The sequence below is a fragment of the Sturnus vulgaris genome, chromosome Z (genome assembly GCF_052056855.1).
Source record: "Sturnus vulgaris isolate bStuVul1 chromosome Z, bStuVul1.hap1, whole genome shotgun sequence".
In the NCBI taxonomy this organism is placed as follows: domain Eukaryota; kingdom Metazoa; phylum Chordata; class Aves; order Passeriformes; family Sturnidae; genus Sturnus; species Sturnus vulgaris.
The window spans coordinates 73440898-73460279 of record NC_142283.1 but is presented as its reverse complement, the minus strand read 5'-3'; the positions used below and the strand labels follow the sequence as shown (position 1 = coordinate 73460279).

General features: G+C 47.4%; 1 protein-coding gene across 4 annotated transcripts in view; it reads left to right on the top strand.

Annotated features, from left to right (window-relative positions):
- Nucleotides 1–19382, top strand: part of CNTFR (ciliary neurotrophic factor receptor) — a 204188-nt gene that overhangs the window by 83029 nt on the left and 101777 nt on the right. For 2 of the 4 annotated variants that reach the window (XM_088156858.1, XM_088156859.1), the window contains exon 3: nucleotides 4559–4626. The exons of the other annotated variants lie outside the window; for them this stretch is intronic. In XM_088156858.1, the coding sequence (XP_088012984.1) occupies nucleotides 4559–4626 (68 nt within the window). The remainder of the gene's footprint in view (nucleotides 1–4558; nucleotides 4627–19382) is intronic. 4 annotated transcript variants of the gene reach the window in all.

Genomic DNA, 19382 nt, shown 5'->3' with positions numbered 1-19382 from the left:
GCACTCGGACACGCTCCCCTCCCTACTCCCACTGTTTTTATCCCTCCTTCTGCTCTATTCCCTTCCTCTCCTTGGTGCTCCCTCAGCCCCTCTCTGCAGCTGGGTACCGTTTTGCTCTGCCAACACCAGCTGCCTTGTTTTCCTTGTGGCGCAGCGAATGTTTCCGCGGTGTTGTGGAGGTCGCCGAACAAAAGGATCTTTTCATTTCAGCTGCGGGATGGAGACGGACTGCACTGCTGGCCTGAGAGGTCGATGCTCAGGTGGCTCCCACGCCTACATCCAGCCGCCTCGCCAGCCCGAGCACTGGCCCCCCATCCTGGAGATGAAGGGAAAGCCTGGTGGTCTTGGGGTCGCTTGGGGTTTAGTTGAAAACACCCAGCTTGTTTTCAATGGTTTCCCCCCCTCCTGCCTCTCCCGCTGCAAAACCAGTGTAATTGGAGCAGGAAATTAAACATTTGAAGCGTTAACGTGATAATCTGCTGGTTTAGGCTTTGTGGGGGGCAGGGAGCTAGGAGCTGAGCACTCTGCTGCTGCCATGGTGTGCAGAGAGGGAGAAGGGACGTGGCACCAACGGGATATCCCCAGCACACACCACACTCTTGGCCCACCTGGGGAAACCACAGGGAGGGCTCTTCTTCAGCTCATTCTGCCTCAGGTGGTCTTTAGGCTTTTAGGATGTTTTTTTGTTTTTCCCTCAGTAGCTGTACCTCATTGTCTTTGCTGGTGAGGTGCTGATGTGTGGCTGCACCCATCACCTGTGATGAGTTTCTTAGTGTTTTGCTGATGCTGGTGATGTACAAAGCAGTCAGGGACCTGTGCGTGTCCCATATCCCCAAGGCCATGGTTTGGAAGCATTCAGTCTGGAGAAGAGAAAGCCCAGAAAAGCTGTAAGCTTTCAGAGATGCAAAAGTCTCATAGAGAAACCAGCCCTTGAGTCCCTGGGGCAATAAACTATGGGGGTAAAACACAGTGTGGGAGGTTCAGGCTGGGTGCCAGAAGAAATGATCCTCATGGAAAAGATGGGTAGATAGCCAAACTGACTGCCAGGCAATTAAGTTGGGTTTTCCATCTCTAGAGGCGTTGAAGAGTTTGGCTGATCCTGACCAGGATGACTGCACCAGGATGGTCCTGGATGGAGTGGAGGGTGCATTCCTCCAAAAGAGTTTGGGCACCAGGCAGGTGATGGAGAGAGGGTGTTCCCTAAGCTTCTCAGTGATCTGTAAAGATGACTGGCACGACCATATTATGTTTTTTTAATTTCTTTTTTTCTTTTTTGGTCAGGCTTGGATTGTCAAATAGATGCTTGCATTGTAATTTTTTACTTTAATAGGAATCATTTGTAGAGAGATCTGCTGAGCTCAGCATCCCGGCTAGAGCTTTTGCATTATGGAGAGTTGCTGTCTTTGCAGATGGATGAGTTTCAAGGATTTCTAAATACACAGGCCTATCTGTCTAAACAAAAGTTCAAATGTTGTGCAGTTCACTGGTTTGGAGCAAATGTCAAAGAGGCAGGACTGGGCTGTCACCACTAAACAAACCTCTGTCCTGTTTTCTTTTGCGCTTTCCACAAAATCTTGCACGAATTTGGTGTGATCAGCTTGTTTCTATTTATGGGGTGAAAAACCAGTGTGGAGCAGAGCTGTGGAGTTTTTTGCTCTGCTTCAGCTTGTGAGAGTGTTGAAGGGAGGAACAGTGCCACAACTGCTATAACCTCCTTCCTGTCCAAAAAGCCTTTCAGGGAAGAGACTGTGACCTTTCCTGAGAAGCATCAGTCTGTCCTGACCTGAGATGCTGAGTTGGTGCCTTTTCCCAATAATCTTAGATGAAGATGAAGGTTGTCCAACATGCTCTCTTATATTGGAACATGACCAGCCTTTTCTCCCTTCTGTCCCATGTGGATGCTTGTCTCACTTTTCCTAAATAATACCTCACAATATGGGATCTGGAGCTACTGACTGCAGAATTGGGACAAGCTCCTGCTTGTGTCTCATGGGTTTTAACATGCTGCAGGCCATGTGAAAAAAAAAAATTTGAAATACAGCTGTTTGCTGACAGAGATGTCACCAGGAGATGCCTTGGGGGTTAGTGTTTAAATCCTGCCCTGCCCTTTTTCCCTCTCTTTGCTGCAGCTCCGAGGGAGAGGAGGATGTGCTTTCTCCAGTGACACTTGTAGCAGAATGGTGAGATGGTGTTTGGGCAGGGGCTCATATGTGCAGCTCTCTGTGTCAGCTGGGATGTATTTGAAGGCTTCCAGAGTAGGTATCATCTCCAGACACCTACTGGTGTGATGGGTGTGGCAAATCTCCCCTTTCTCCACCTAGTTCACTGACAAGCCAGTGGAGGGAAAGGATCATCCTTGGCTATTAACCCCTCATGGGAAGGCTTTGTGGGATGGAGATAGCAGCCTGGCGTGGGAGACAGGAGACCTTTTTCCCTGACACCTGCATATGGTGCGACTTCGGCACAGCCTCTCACATCCGGTGTTTTTTGTGTGTTTTCCGAGGCGTTTTGTGTTTGCTCCTTGGCCGGTGCTGGGAGGACTGGATTGGAAAGGAAAGGGATTTTCATACTTCATCTTTTTCTCGCCAGGGCCTGAAACGTGAGCACCTCTGAGGCGTTGCCGAATGAGGTGGTAATGTGTTCATCAGCTGGGAAATCACCAGACCTCAGAAAACAGGGAAGGGAGAGAGGGAGAGACACACAAAGATTTGTGTCTGCCCACCTGCCCCTGGGCAACTGTGGTTTTAGGATGCATCTGATGAATGTGAGGAGTGCAGTGTTGAGGAGCATCCCTGTGGTGTTGGGAAAGCCGGGGATTCTACCTCAGTTTCCCCTCTGTGGACAGCAGCTGCCCTGGAAAGCTGTGTGGACATGGCATTTGTAGTGATGTGTCAGAGTGGTGCTCCTCATCAAGGGCTGAGGGAGACATGAGAAGAGAGAGGACCCAAATCATTAAATACCTAAATGGGCCAAAGAGGTGTCCAGGAGAGCTTTCCTGCTGCAGGCCATGGGTTGACCCTTGGTTCTGTCCAGCCAGAAGCAACTTGCTGTGGGAAACAGGTCCCATTTTCCTGTCTGGATACAGATCTCATCCCTAAGACCTCGTCCTGACTGTGGTGGTGTTTCTCTAGATTTTGGTGTTCTTTTTCACAGCATGACTCTTCCTTCACCCACTCCCAGTGCCACCACACACCTATAAGTCTTTTTAGAAATCAAAGCGCTGAATTTTTTCTCTGAACTGCCTGTGGTTGTGGGTCTCCAGGATCCTCAATGGCAGCACAGACCAAGACCTGGCTGTGCACCAGGTGCTACTTGTGTAAAATTAATGCAGCTTGAAGTCTCCTTTTTAGTTTTTGGACCCTCCCACCCTTCCTTTATCCAAGGAACATTTGTTGGCTCCCTTTTTTTGCTCTCTGCACCTCCTTTCTCTTCCTGTTTATCCACCTCCTTTGTAAATTTAAGTCTCAAGCTCCACTCTTTTTCTGCATCTCATTGCTTTTATTGCCTGTCTCTGAACAGATACTCATTAGCCCTGACTTTTTTTTAATGCAGGATATCCAGGATTAATCAGAATTTTCCAGGTCAGGGTGTATCGTTGATTTACAGTATCATGTATGATCCCGAGTCTTTATTTATCACCTAACATTTTGTTTGCCATTTTAGCTGTGGCCACGGAGCAAAGGCTGACATCACTTTGCTGCCTGTTTTCAGCTAATTTAGGCCGCAGCAATGTATGTGATTAGTTCAAAATCTCCCTTTCAGCATGTGGTGCATTGCATTTATCATCACACCACACTTCCTCAATGCCTGGCACTGCTGCTCACTTTGATGGTCTCCCTATCCATCGTATTCTTGATTAGCCTAAATACTATTATCTGCCAGTTTTTCCTCCTCATTGCTCAGCCCCTCTTCAAAGCATTAATAAACAGATTATAGCATGCTAAGCCTTGTCCAAAACCACGAGGCAGAGACCTGGCAATGCCAAGCTCAGTCTGAGCTGCTTTGGCTGCTTAATAAATTCAGGGTGTGAGACCCTGAAGAAGGTGGTAGCAAAAGGAGACAGAGAAAACTCCCATGGTTTTGTTACATGTAAAAGTGTTTCTATTTTCTGAAATGCCCACATCACTGCCCCATTCATTTTATGAATTGCTAATGCCAGTCTGCATAACCAAATATGCTCTTAGTGTTAATACTTTGAAATGTATCAATTGTGCATTTAAATAGCAAGGGCCTTTTTAGGGGAATACTTCAGACTTCGATTTCATGGGAGTAGCATAGTTTAATATGAAAAAAGTGTAGAGTACTATTGATGTGCGATATGGTAAAATTATGGATGTGGACATACGCTTGCAGTTAGATCAATAAACATTATTAATGTGTAAAAATATAATTTTTTGTTTCTTTTTTTTTTCCAAAGGGCTTGTGGTTAGTTTGTATTTTGAGCTTATTGATGAAAGAATAGTATTTATTTTGAAAAGTCAATGATTCAAATCAGGGCAATTTTTTTAATGGGCTGTAACTTGTAAGCAGCATAATAAATTTTCTTTGTCATTTACAGAAGTATTTCCCTTTGTGCTCAAGATGAATGTGGCAGTCTTCAGGTCAATGGCTCCGGTTTTCCCTAAGGTAAATTCAAGAGGTGCTGAGCTGGCCTCTTCAGGGTGAAAGCAGCTTGCAAGCAAAATCCTTTAAAATTTGCATTATTTAGGGAAGGAAGCTAGGGAAGAGTGATCACAGCCGTGTTCACAATTTTCCTATGCCTTGCCCAAATTGAAATAAATGTAATTCCTAAAGTACATAGGAAATGTGGCAGAAATAGCACGTCTGTGCTCTGGTTTGTAGCCTCACGGCTTCTTGGAAGCAGCTGCTGCTCTGGCGGCTGTGTCAGCATTAGCAGACCTGCGCTTCATGAAGGTCCCTTCCCATCTGCAATCAGGATGGGTGGGTTTTTTTGTACAGTATGCCCTGGCAGTGACTTCTGATGTTTCTTTCTGAATGCAAATACCATGAGAGTTGTGTCTTGTGCTCGCTGTAACCAACTGTCTGGTTGTATTGAGCAGCCTGCATTTGCTGTGCTGGGTGGAGGAGCAGCCTGTTGCTCCCTTTTCATTTTCCTGTTTGTTTGTTTAGCTTAGAACTTCACTATGGAGAGGCTGGGAACTGTATTGCAGCTTGCCTGCTTCCAAAAAACTCTACATAACCTGTTTTGAAATGCTGTTTGGGAAGTGGAAGAAGAGCTCCCACTTTTGGGGGAGTGCCCTGTGGGTGCTGTGCCCCCTCTTGCTGGCTCTGGCTTTCCTCTTGTCTCAGGAAAGCTGTGCTCTTCCCAACCCTGAGCAAGAGCTGATCAGAGATGGGAGAAGGACTTGGTTGGCTTAATTTGGGTCTTTGCATTGGTGGGACCAAATTTCTGCTCTGACTCGGAATTCATCTTGGGTCCCTGCTCTCCAGACTCCCATTGCACTCCAGAGTTGTTGGGAATATTGTTCCTCCAAAACCTCGATTTGGTGGTAACTTTCTTCTGCTCCTATTTTACTCAGTAAGTAGGATGAAAATAGATGAGGTCATTGGTGTCTATACAGGCAGATTTGGCCTCCATTTTCTGTTTACTAGGACTGCATTAGTTATGAATAATGGCGCGTCAAACTACTCGCTCCAAGCAATTTATTCATGGGATTTGGCCCCGCTTGCTGTCTGAGAGTTGCCTGCCAACAGGATCTGATTTTTAAAATACACTAACAAACATGCAGCCATTTGCCCAGTCTGTTTGCAAATATATCAGGGCCTCTGGGTGCTCAGACTTTCTCTCAGGGTGGCACAGCTGGGCTCCAAAAATCACATCCTGGTGTTTGAATCCATGCATGGGCAGTGGCCGTGTCCTTTGAACCAGTTAAAAGAGATGGAAGACAATAAGTCATGGGTGATTTAAATAGTCTTCTTTCTCTTTTTGCCCCAGGGAATGTCATTATGTGAAGCTGGCGGCACACACACAATCCCAAGCCTTTGAGACAGGATTCCCTCCCTAACCCAGGAGAGACGGCAACAATTTCTAGCTCATTTCTTGCCGTCTGGCAAATTTTACATCTGATTTTTTGCTCTGTCACGTCCCTGCAGAATAACCATTGATTTATATAGAGTCCAAGTCCAAAACAAATGCTGGATACCTGTATTCTCTCCAAGAAAGGGTCCTGCTCCCCACATTTGGATTAGAAAGCCAAAACCAAGGGGAAACCCCCTCTTACTGTGATGTTGGTGGAGAAGGGATGCAATAGCCCACGTGTGATGGGAGGTAGCCATGGGCCAGCGCTGCTCTGCTGCTGGTAGGATGCGCCTCATGCACTGCTCTTTTCCTGGGCATTGCTTGCTTGATTGATTGCTTAATTCATGTGCCTCTGTGATAGCGACTGTCATGCAATGGCTCTTTTTTCAGGCTGGACTGAGGGTTTTATTCTTGGGAGACAGTTTAGGCTCCGAGATGCTTCCCGAGAATGCCGGGGCTGTTGTTCCCATGGGCCATATTTGGAAATCCCAACCGTTTCTGCTTGGCCAAAAGCACCAGTTGATTTTAAGGGATGTTTTGTTTGTGTTATTGTGCAAGTTTCTGGCCCCTGATGGTCTTGAAAGGAAAAAAAAAAAAAAGAAACTCATTCCCAGCTCACAAGACATTTGTACTAATTAAACAGCAGGGAATTTGCTTCACTTCACCACAGGTTTGGTTTTTAGGCTTCTGTCAGGCTTTTTGCACACAGATTTCTACAAACCTCATCAATATGGATGGTAGATGTCATAGAAAGTTGGGAGGGTTTTTCCTCTTGACATTGGTGGGTTACAGACTGAACATTAGGGATGTATTCCCACTACCCAGTCCCATTTCCTGCTGTTCCAGATCCCCTCCCTTGCCTCTGCAGGAAGGAGGCTCCTCAGTTTATTAGGGGGTGATTTATGCCAGGAGCCTGTCCAAAGTCCTTTGTGCTGCTGCCTCTCCCTGGATATAGAGTAGAGGGATTTTGGGAGAACTGCATTCCAGCCAAGACAGCGAGAAGGATACACAACCTCCCCTGGGTACCATACCACAACTGAAAGTCTTACTACTTTTATTGTTAAATTCTGGAGCCACTGGTGAACTTGGGAAATCCCCCTTTTCCCTAGGGAAGCACAGCAGTCCCTGGAATGCCACCAACAGATTGCCCTTCTGTGATTAACCTCTGCTGCCAGCAGAACAGGCTGGGTGCCATGACAAGAGAACCCTCTGGATTGTAATAGATGCCCTGGTGTTACTTGCAGTGTTGGGACCACAGGGGCAAAGCTCCTGCTCCCCCCAGTTAGGAGCAAGGACTAAATCCCTAAGCTCACATCCAGGAAAGCACTTGCTTCTTGCTCCAGCAAGGTCTCTGATTTCGACCACAAATTCCACTCCTTCATCCAAGAGATTCTCCCTGAAAGCCCCCCCTCTTTCCAAGGAATAGGAGGATTTTTTCTCTCCCCTTCCTATGTAAAACCACACAGTCAACAAAATCTTTTCCAGCGCTAATCCTCAGCTATGCAGGAGGACTCCTCCGGCCCCGCGATAGCAGGGGAGAGACAGATGTTCAGCAGATAATTAGTGCAGTTGTGCAGCGCCTTCCTGCTCGAAGCCTGGATGCCAGAGCCTCCAAGTAAGTTGCTGTGTGTCTGCCTGCCTTGCTTTGTGCTGCAAGAACACCAGCACCAATGGGACTTGCTGCTTTAGGAGAGACCATGCTTCCCAGAAAAATCCTCTCTCACCCCAGTTCCCAGAGCCATTTCTCCCCCGTTGTCCATTAAAGCATCACTGAGCTTCTCCAACGTCTTTTCCCTATGGGTTATCCCCCAAAGAGGTACTCATTTTTCCCTTTTGGAAGGTTTCTGATATCAAGGTTAAATTTTAGGACAGAACCAGCTCCTTCCCACTGAGGATAGCAGCACTGAATGCAAAGGGAAGTGACAATTTCAGCACAGGGCAGGGAAAACACCAACGGTTTCTGGAGGTTTCATTTCTTAATTTCCATTTTTGAGTTGTTTTCAGAAGCAGCCAGAAATTACATAGGCTGATTTTGGTTGAAAACCTGGGAAGAGGAGTCCTGACTCTTGTTTGACAAATGGCATGAATTTGGGTTGCAAATCCCTTGCAGAAACTGGGCTTTCTAGGAACCGGTGTCTCCTTTTTATGTTTTTCCATGGTGATCCTGAGATCCATCATCATCTTAATTGTTTCCTAGTAATCAGTTTGTGTGAGTGTAGTGCAGCTGGGGAGTGTGACACAAGCCTGTCCTCATGGTGGGACTCCTAGACCAATATCTAGGGATACCTGTAAGAAGCTGGCAGCCACGGGAGTCAGAGGTTCCCACAAGTGTTAGAAGTGCTGTATCTTCCTACATAAGAGGTCTTAATGGTTGAACTCAATGAGGTGAAACGTTTTTTCCAACTTTAGATGTTCTATGATTCTTGCTTCATGTGGCTCATTTTCCCCTGACTGGGAGGGAGTGGAAATGGGCGAAGTTATTCCAGTTTCCCAGGGCAGCAGCCCCACCCCCTGAGGATGAGCAGTTGCATCCCTTCTGGTGTAAAGAAGACCTACCCAAATTTCCTCTGTAGCATTCCCCAGCTGCCTCTCCCTCCTGGACTCCGTTTCATCTCAGACTAGAATATTTTGCAGAGTTCCTGCCCCCCTGATAGCTGCTCCCCAGGTAAAGTGCCTACGGTAGCTCATCATGAGTCTGATGAGAGCTGTCAGCTCATTGCACCCACACAAAGGCAGCCTGGCATAGGGAAGACCTACACCAGGGCACACTCTTTTAACATGCTCTTCAGCAAGTTTAGTGCTGTCTTTTAAATCTTCGTTGTTTGTACCGAAGCACTGCTTGCTTTCCTTGTGCTCGTAGGGTGAGGATGACCTGAGAGGAGGCTGGCCCTGTATGGCCACAGTAGTTGGAGCAATTTCAGGTTGGTGCATGGAATAGCAACTGGAGAGCCCAAAAGTGGAGCTAAATCATTTATCCTTCCTCTGTCCTCCTCTAGACAGCTTTGTAGCTTGCTCAGTATTCACCATGCAGCATGAACTGACTGTTCACAGTACCTAGTGCTGTAAGATTAGTCTTTTGGGATTTTTCTTGTTTAAAAAAAACCCTCTTTCAACAAAAAAAAAGGGCAACTTTTGATGCATGTCATTCCTCCCTTCTTGCATATGTTCATTTTTGATTCAAGCACACTGCTGAAACCTTTCTTCTCTCGCAGAGCAAAATCTCCTAGAAAAGAGCAGAGTCTGCTTGTGTGCATTTATTTTTACTGGATCTTGAAAGAATTTGTTACTTAAAAGGAGAGGGAAAAAAAGAGTCTGTTCCTGATTGAGACCACTGAGCAGTACTGTGATAGGACCAAAAATAATAAGGTAACAAGTAGCTCTAACCTCAGCTTAATTAACACATCGTTAAGATAGAGTGTGTGGAGAGGTAACAGCTCAGTGCCACTGTGCCTGGCACGATGCTCTTATGGGTGAACTGAGAGGTGTGGAGACCCAAGAAATGCATCTCAATTTACTTCTTATTTGAGTGTTTAGCCCCCAGTGTAACCTAAGTAATTTTTCCAGTGGAGACCTGCAACACTCATAGCAATTTTCAGGTACGAGTGGGAAGAAATGAGTATTGTGAGAAAGGGCAAGGTTTTGTGTGACGAGGGAAGGTTTGCTCAGAAGTGCAGGCAGGTCCAGATCTGGATCCTCGGCTGCTGAGAGCAGTCAGGAAAATGGGAGATGACTGAAAGCTTTTAGTGCCAGAGCAATTTGTTGACGTCTGAGGCAGATCGCTTTCTGATCTCATCTCCCCTTGTGCTGGGCTTGGAACCAGAAGGAGAGGTAAATGGGTCAAGATTCCCAGGGGGGCAGTGAGAAGGGCCAAAAAGCAGGCGTCCACAGGGGGAAAACAGTCGATTTGGCAGGTCTGGAGTTCATTGAGAAGTTATTGCTTTGGAAGGCACAGGAATATCTGTTGGGAGTCATAGAAGAGTTATTGGTGTTGGAAGTTATGATGTAGAATTATGGTGGAGGATATAGAGACCCTTATAGAAGCTCAGCAAACCTGTGAATCCATCTATCTAAGCACCCTCAATTCCCACTGAAATCCTCTTGGAACAATAATAATCATTTAACAAAGGAAATGGTTTTTGACCCAGACAACTAAATGCATTTCCGCTTAGTGCTTCCCAGCCCTCGCCTGATGCTCAGCCGTGTGTTGAGGTTGCCTGTTATTTTCCCAGACATCAAAGGCTTTGAAGGGAAAAAAAAAAATGCAACTGGGGAAAAATTGATCGTTTGCCATGAAAATCTACCCTGAAAAGAGCAGTCTGAAGAACAATTAGCCAGAGGTATGCAAACAAATTGCAAAGGAAAACATGGCTGGGGAGGATTCCCCTGGGAGAGGTGGTGCAGTGCCCTGCTGGTACAGGAGTGGTTAAGGAGGATGAGGGCATTGCAGTGACATTAATGTCTCCTTTAATCAGGTTTTGTTAGAATGGATGGTGGGGGGAGATCAACTCTAAAGGAGTGCTGTCAGGAGGGAATGGATGAAACCTGGGGCTTTGCTCTGCCTTTGGAATGCCAGAGGCTATCTAATATATCAAAAGCCCAAAGACCACCATGCCCTGGATGGAGGGACTGATCTGCTGCTACTGTCCCTCCTTCAGCTGGGAAACTGGGGCTCTGAAGTGCTTTTTTTTACTGCCTTTCCTGTAACAGGAGGTGATGGTACCCACACACGGCTGCCTCTGAACGCCTCTAGCATGGACACCTACCTGCACCAGCTCTCCTTCTATGAAGCCCTTTTGGGTGATGGATATTTAAAGCTAAATTATAATTGTGGGCCATGAAAACTCACTTTCTACCTGCAAACTGCAATATCTCTTCCTTGACAGTAGAGAGAAATAAATCCAGCCTTGTATAGTTCTGTCTGCAAAAGATACCGTGAGCATCTGGGAACGACCTGAGTCCTCCTGCAATGCCAGTGCCATGGGACCAAATGCAAGCACCAAGTTCATTTTGCCATTGCAATCTCATTCCTTTATTTTTTTGTGTGTATTTTGAAGTAAAGAACGATCGTTCTGAGGAGGGATCAATAGCCCAGCTGAGTGTTCAAGTTATTAACTCACAAACAAACAGTGTCAGGGCTGATGGGAGGAGGAAGAATGTCAATTTTCTTTGCAAACATTATTCGAGGAGCCATCAAGGAGTGTTTTATTTAGCAAACCAGGGCTATAGGAAACTGCTATTCTCTTGCTGGGAGAACAGATAGAGCTAAGGAATCAAATTATGTATCTGGTAAAGTGTCTCAGGGGGGCTTAACCTTCAGGCTGAGGGTCAGCCTGAAGGGACCAGTGGGGTAGGATGTCATGAGAGAAGGATTCTTCTCTTATCCGTGTGCCAGTCTGTCTTTGCTCCCTCCAGTGAAAAAGCTCTCTACTGAGGTGTCTCTCTCCTCTCCCTTCAATTCTGGGATGTTTGCCTTCACAGGCAAAGAACATGAACCTGTCCTGATTCTTTCCATAAGAGGAAAAAGAGACCTGTCCTGTTCAAGCCATCCTCCATTGGAAGTGGCTGATAAAAAATGGGGAATCACCCGCTCAGCACCTTTAGGGCTACCCACAGAGAAGAGTGTGTGTCTTATTCTCCTTTGAATCCTCATCCTCATCCTACACCATTCTCTTGCCTAGAATGGTGTACCAGTGTTTTACATCCCCTCTGACCATTTCAATCTCATTCCTTGTGCCCATAATAAAGAGTGGCAGAGGGCTGGAGGGCCAGACTGGCAGCTGGGGCTGTCCCAGTTCTTAGCAAACCAACCATGCATTAAAATCTTTGAAGTCCCAGCCCTTTTCCCCTTTTATGTCCCGTTTCAGCACTGACTCAGTATGTAAAATGTATTACCAAGGTCAGAGTGTATGCTTTGAAATCTCAGCTGCCACAGAGGAGGTGGCTTTGCAATACATGAAATGTAGTTGGTGTCTTGCCACATCCCAGACTTGCAATGTTCCATGCAATATGCTCTTGCCTGATGCTTAGGAAGTACATAGGGGAAAAAGCCTATATTTCATTGCCCTGCACTCAGGTTTGTCCTGCTGCTAAAAACAGAGAGGGTGAGGTAGGATTTCTCTAATGTTTTGGTGTGGATGTCTCTTATGGAAGTCTTTGCAGCTGGTGTGCTGAGCCCTTATCCTGCAAGGGCATCACTGTGACACTAAAGGGCACTGGGAGGGCTATAGCAGAGAAACCTTGGGGCTGCCTGCTCAGGTTTAATGTGTTCCCTGAAGAGCTTCCAAAATCTGGTGTTAATGTGGGGCAGAGCACATGACAGTGCCATTCCTCTGCCCTTTTCTGAAGGGCGAGTTAGGTACTGATTTTGGGAAGGCAGTGCTCTTCTCTGGCCCAGTGTGGGTGTGAGGGGTGAGAGGACTCCTGTCCATCTGAACCCCCTCACTTTGCACCACCGACATCACTGCTCTTCTTTCTGCTGGTAAAACCTTACAGGTAGCAGATCCTCAGGAAAAGAGAGCCTGATGTTTTCAGGGAGTGTGCAGCCACTTTGTCTTTGCAAGCTCATAACAATAGGATGGGAAAGAGTTTTTCTATTGCCGTGCAGCCATCTGACATTTAAGAAAAAAAAGTGCAGTTGAAGCAAACATCTTCTGCGGTGTGTTAGCTCAGCCCTGCATGATCTTGTTCTTGTGATGCCTCTGTTTCCATGATCCTGTGGGGTCTGTGACTATATTGGATAAACCCTTGCCCACTGAAAGAGGTCTGGCTGCAGTGGTGCATCACAGCCTGGGAGCTTTATTTCCCCAAAGAGCAGCCAGCCAGTTTTTGGGATTCATGATTGTACAGTCCTGATGCTTTCTTGGCAGAGGGGCCTGGTGCTGCTGGACCCAACCATTGTTCCTTTGCTTGCTGAAGCACATCTCTCAAGCTAGATTTTTAGGTCCTGGTGTTCCAGTTGCTGGAAGCAGCAGATGCCAAACCCAGTTGGCTGAACAATTGTTCCTTTATATACCCTTTGCTCACACATGTGTACATCACAGGCATGCTCCTGTGAGCATTGCAGTGTCTTACAGGCTGATGAAAACCCTTTTCCTCAATTAGAGGTGGAAAAAATAGTGAGGGGTGGCATTGGGTTCACATCCAGAGAACTTCTCCCAGTTCCGGTTTGCTGTGGAATATCATGCTGGGTTCCTGTGAGGAAGTGCATGAAGTGCCTTGCTGAGCATCAGTCATGTCCAGAAAGCAATTGTCTGCAGTGTTGCATTTCTCACCCAAAAAGCCCTTCTCTTCAAACACAGTTTGGTAGTGACTTTCTGCTTCACAGATGAGGTCTTCTGACTCATACACCAGCAGAGTTCAGGATGGAGAGGAGTGGTAGTTTGCAGGGCAGCAGAAGTTGTGTGAGGCAAAACAGCACAAGCTTTGCCCTTGGATGAAACAAGAAAATCTGGCCATAAAAATAAATGTTTTATTCCGCATACAGCAATTCCTTTAAAAAAAAATTAAAATGAATGAGCCCTTCATGTTTTTGCAGAGCTCTGGTCCCAATCAAATAGCTGGACTGGGAGAAGCATTAGAAAATGGGGGAACAATCTCATGTTAGTCCATTGGGAAAGTTAATAGACATTTTCCATCCCAGGCTTGTAGGATTCTGGGCTTTTTGCAATAGCTGTTTCACTTAAACCACAGCTCTGTGCATTGCCTTGCTCAAACTGACGGCTCCTTCCCCTCCAGCGGCCCCGCTTGTCTCATTAAAGCTCCCACCTTTCCGCTGCTCAACTGAAAATCAACAAAGGGAAATTTAGGCTGGATATCAGGAACAATTTCCTCAAGTTGACTGTGAAAACGCCTCCAGGGAGGAGCAGCGGAGGCTTCATTGCTTGCAGTGTTTAATGGGTTTCCCATTTAGGTGTGGGAGGGAGAGAAGCCTGTGCTCGGAGCCGGCCGGAGAGTGCTGGGCATCCCTGCCTGTGGGCAATGGTCTTTCCCTTCTTTTGATCATTTCCCTAGGGAGAAGCAGAGCAGGTGTTGCTGATTCTCCTTCCTTACTGCTCTCACCCCAATGCTTCAAGCACGTCAGTGCAGTGGATTTCCCCATTAATAACCCCTGAGATAACTCCCTGCCTGGGACAGCGACCGAGGCATATTCAACTTGAAACAGCATGTGCTCACTAGCTGTCCAAAAACTGATTTCAGGTGAGAGTAACCACACACGTGTGCTGGAAAAAGCAGGCGCCTTCCTTCGATGACTCACATTCTTTCAGCATCTCATCCTTGGCCCTGTGTTTGCTGGAATGGGGTTTCACTCAAAATTTTTCTGTCCCAGGTTGGCTTGGCCTGGCCCTTGCACGTGTTGAGTGTGTGGCTGCACTGCTGGGTACTGCTGCTCTGTTATTTATTGTATGAATGGGAAGGTGTTTTTCCAAAAGGAGTGTGGTGTCCTGCTCCATGCTCCATCACAGCGAGTGCACAGAGCACTACTGGGGCTCAGTCCTGGCATCACCACATTGCACCTGCTCTCCAGTCTCTAAGGAATAATCACTGGAGAGGGTCCCAAGGCATTCCCTTCCTAGAGAGGCTGGTTGTGGCATGTCACCATGTTGGAATTTAATTTCATGCTGAAACTAAAATTTTAAGCTAATTCTTTTAATTGGAAATGCTATGTCTTACACCAATCTTCCTTGACCAAACAAAGGAGCAGGGAGGATTGAGGAGCTGCTACTTTACTGAGGTCAGTCAGCTTGAATGGAGCAAACCATGTTTTCCTGGAGGGAATGCTTGAATTTTCATGGAGGATGCTTTGGGGCAGAGGAGGCCTGAAAAGGAGCAGGCAGGGGTAGGGCTGCCATTTCTGGCTGGTGGTGCAGGTCAAAAATGCTCACAGATGAGAGGTTCTGAATCAAAGTGAAGCAAACATCCTGAAGAGCAAAGCTCAGACGATGTGAGAGATGGGAAGAAGAGGCGACAATGAAGAAACAAAGCCTAAGGGGAATTAAATCCTCACTCAGACTCCTGCAGCATGTTGGAGGACTTCTTGAAGATCAGCGGTACATAGGAATGGAGAACCTAAGCATCCTATAAGGGTATTTGATCTTACCATGAATCACTTTCAGCCTGGAAGCCTGGTACATGGAAAAAGGCAAAGAAAGATCTCATAGTTTTAACATCCCATCGTATGGTTGCTGTTGCAGGAGCTTTGAAAGGAGACGAAACCACATTTGTGGTGTGAGAGGGAGATCAGAGTTCCCACAGTCCACGTTCCTCATGGTGCCATGTGAGTATCTTATGGATGCTCATGGGCATTCCCCTTGCAGGGACCTTGTCATACATATGACAAGGCCATACATATGATGGAGAGACAAACCCCAGGATTTCTGGAGACCACTGTTTCAGGGTGTTGGCAGGTAGTATCCCACAGTGATTTTTCTGGGTCACATGTCCTTCCTTTCCCACCCTCCCTCCACAGCTGGTGTTGAACAAATGCAGAGCAGGACATTTAATCCTTTCTTTGAATAATTTCATAACCTAAGGCTAAAGGCTACAGATGAGCATGGCCTGTGGGGGACAGGGAACAGTTGAAGGTCCTGGTCAGTGTGACAGGAGGTGGTGTCAGTGCAACAGCTGCCAGGCTGTTTTAAAGCAGAACCCTCTCTAGATAGCTTTTAAAAATGTACGTGATATCTCACAAAAACATGGTCGAGGTGTGGATTCCAGCTGTGCACTTCAGAGATTTCCGATCTTTTGTTTCCCGTGCATGAACCCAACGCACTAATCTGCAATTTGGGTCTGACTCTGCTCTTTGCTCCAGCCGTGGAGCTGTGCCGGGAAGTGGGACGCCACGTGTGACCCGCAAGGGCTCGGCAGAGAGCAAGCCAGGAGCAGCGAGGGGGAAGGGGAGCAGGTTGGGCTTGATTTCTATGGCTCAGCCTGCAGAATGCTGTCTTGCTGTGCAGGACGCTTCTGGGAGATGGAGCATCTCCTTGGATGCTCTTCTAAAGGCTATGGGTCCTTGCAGTAACATGCTGCCTTCACAGAAGAAGCACGGTGTCAGGGTTCTCCTGGCCTGCACCCACATCCCAGTTCTCTGAGGAGCCATTGCTTGGAGTCTTGCTTTTGGTGCAAAGATGTGCCGTGAGACTGCAGGCTTTGGACAGCATCCCATGAGGGTATTGTCACTAATATGAGTGCAAGGAGGCTCTGAGTAGGGGCAGAGTTGGTGCAGATCCCATTTTCCTTATGCAGAGGACCAGCAGGATGGGTGTACATCTCCAGGACTTTTCTCTATTAGCATTGTCCTTAGCCCCACCAAGATGGCCCTGGGCACAGGAACTTCATGGCCACTCCCATGGCATCACTGGGGAGACTTGTGAAACAGAATGAAGACCTGCAGCCCAGCACAGGAGCCAACACCAGCAGGATCCATGTCAAGCAGTCTGGAGCCAGAATGTACCCGGGCAGCTGGGAGCACAAACCTCAAGAGTTTCTTTGGAAGAGGAAGCCACAGAGATGTAACACAGGCAGGGCTGTTCCTGTAGCATTCTCTGGGCTGGGAGCAATTCTCTTTGGGAAGCCCAGATGCAGCCCTGCAGCCTTTCCCCAAACTTCCTTAATTTTGTCACTGACTCCAGCAACGTGAGGGTTTCCCTTGTGCCACGAATGCTTGTTTTGCAGTGCAAGTGACATTTGTTTCCTGCAATGACAACACTGCCCTTCGAGAGCCAGCTGAATTCTTGCTAATCCTCCCTTCCCTCGATTCACACATTTTTTCTTCGTTCTGCTCCTAGACCACGGCGCTTTGCTAAGCGTCGCAGTCAGCAGCAGGTAATTTAAGCACACATCTGCTTGCAATCTGGGAGGAAGGAGAGAGGCAGTTTGTCTTTGTTAGAAGCCTGGCCGTCATTGCTCTTTTCTTACCTGGTGGCACAAAGACTTTCCTGTGGCTCTGTGGGGGCCACGTGGGAACCAGGGGTCAGCTAGGATGGGGACAGGGGGCCTGGCTCTGATCCCTTGCCCAAGGGGATCTTTGGGCATGTCCAGCCAGGGTTGATGTGCTGCATGACCCAACTTGAGTGCTGATATCTGCCAAGTTTGGCTTCCTCACCTCTATTCCCTTAGGTCTCCTTCTTGTGTCTGCTGGACTTTCAGCCTTGTCCACTGAAGGCTTGCTGTCCTGCTGGTTGATGGCAGCCAGGTTTGATAAATAGAGAAAGCCACTGGAGGCAGTGCCCAGACCCATGCCCTTATTTCAGGAAAACTCTGAGGTTTTGGTCCCATCTCTATGGATAAGACAGGGAACACCAAATTCACAGGAGGAGGTTGGAGATATTGCTGGGGGTGTGGGGGGATTAAATAGCATAAGCCTGTAGGAAACCAAGGCTTGTCTCCTTCCAGTGCTTCAGGGCAAACCTATTTCAGCATATTCTCCATCCCATATTGCAATTCCCTTTCTTGGGTTTCCTCTTAATACACCAAGCTGCGTGGTTTATTTTTGGAGCTGCCCACTCTCCACTGGCAGTACAGACATGCCAGAGCATTTATGTGTCAGAGAGGGCTGAGGGTCTGGAAATCAGGAGGTAACTGCTGATTTTCCTGGGGAAATGAGGACATTCCCCTATGTTTTTCCAAGGAGATGTAGGAGTGGAGCGGTGCTGAGATGCTACTATGAGAGATTTGGGCTGTGGAAGAATGCCGCAACTCTGAAACACACCTTATGCACCCCTTGTAGCCTCCTCCTTTCCTGTTCCAGTGCCTGTGACTAGTTTTTAAATGCACCAAAGTCTTTCTTCATGTTTTGCAAAGTTTAGACTGCTTGCCTTTTCTCTCGGTGTCCCAAAACAGCTGTTGAATGAAAGGCAATCTTTTTCTGATATTCAATACCATAAGGAGGAGTGATTTGAAAATGTGTTGATTCCTTGGACTGTGGGAAAAAGACCTGTACTGCTGGCAAAACTGGGCTAAAAAGTAATGTGGGTTTTTTCAGGGTGTTTTTTTTTTCTTTTCTTTTTTTTCAATAGGTTCATGGAAAAACAACTCATATTTCTTCATTGCTTTGAATTTTCCCTGGAGGATTCTAAGGGGCTGAAGTCTTGTATTTCTATACACTTGTTTGCAGAAATGGCAAAATGCAGTGGATTCACACAAAAGCCTCAGATTTGGCAGTATTGGAAAAGGGGGATCTGCATAATGCCCCAAAGCATCATTCCTACAGCCCACAAAAGCCAGACATCCCAAGGGGAGCCCAATGCCAAAATTAGCTGAATTCATAACCACATCAGTGGGGTGAAGTGGCTGGTGCCAAAGGAGCTGTGCCTCCTGGCCCTTGCTTTGACACAGATGTTTTGTGTCACACTTGGGTCCATTGGCAGCAGTGTCGGGGCTTTCCAAGCCTTGTGCCTTCAGGGCATCCATGGGGGAATTGCTCCCACCGTCAGGCTCTATCCTGCTGGCTAAGTGTGAGGTGAGAGGCTGATACCCAGGCTTGATCCAGATGCTGCGCTGCCGGCTGTGCGTGGGCTTTCCTCCACCCGGACAGCAGCCTCAGGTCCTCTGAAGATTGCATGTTTGAGATATGTGTAATATTAGTCCACGTAAATCACATCAAGCCCGTAGTTTCCAGCACTGCTGGCTTGGGCTCTTGCAGACTGGCTCGCTGTCACTCAGCCACGGGCCGTCTAGGTTAGCTTAATGAGGAAGCCAGACTAAGATGAAATAATTAATGCAGCTGTAGGAGTCTTTGGGGAATTAGGGAGCTGGCCCAAATCTTCCTCCCCAACCAAAGCACTCCAGGCCTTTGTGAAGGTTCGGAAATTCTCCATTTCCACTGGGTGCTGAAGGTGGGTCTGTGGTCCTTCCAACCCAGGATGCTCCCGGGAGCTCTCTGAATCAGCTGCATAGGCATAGAGATCTGGACTGGCTTCAGGGCAGCAGCTGGGCTGGGACTGTGAGCAGGGAGCATTGTGGGGGGTCACGGGTGTTTTGGGAGGGTCAAACTCCCCTGAGAAGAGTGAGGAGAATCATGCCAGGCTCTGGAGGATGCTCTGTGGTTGGGATGCTCTTGTTGGCTCCAAGAATGGGGAGATGAGCCGGAGACCTCTCACTCAGGGCTTTCCCTGCTGCACCAGTGGAAATGGGCACTGACAAGGGGAGGCACCCAATCCAGCTGTGATCCTGCTGCTCAGCACGAGCCCAAATTAAAGAAGGTTTATTTAGTAAACCCATTCCAGGATAAAGCTTTTGATTTATAGGCACCCTGATAGCGCTCCAAGGAGAACTTGTACAACTTTAACTGCATTTTCTCAGCATCACACCAGCCCAATAAAAGAGAGTTCATATGCGCTGCACA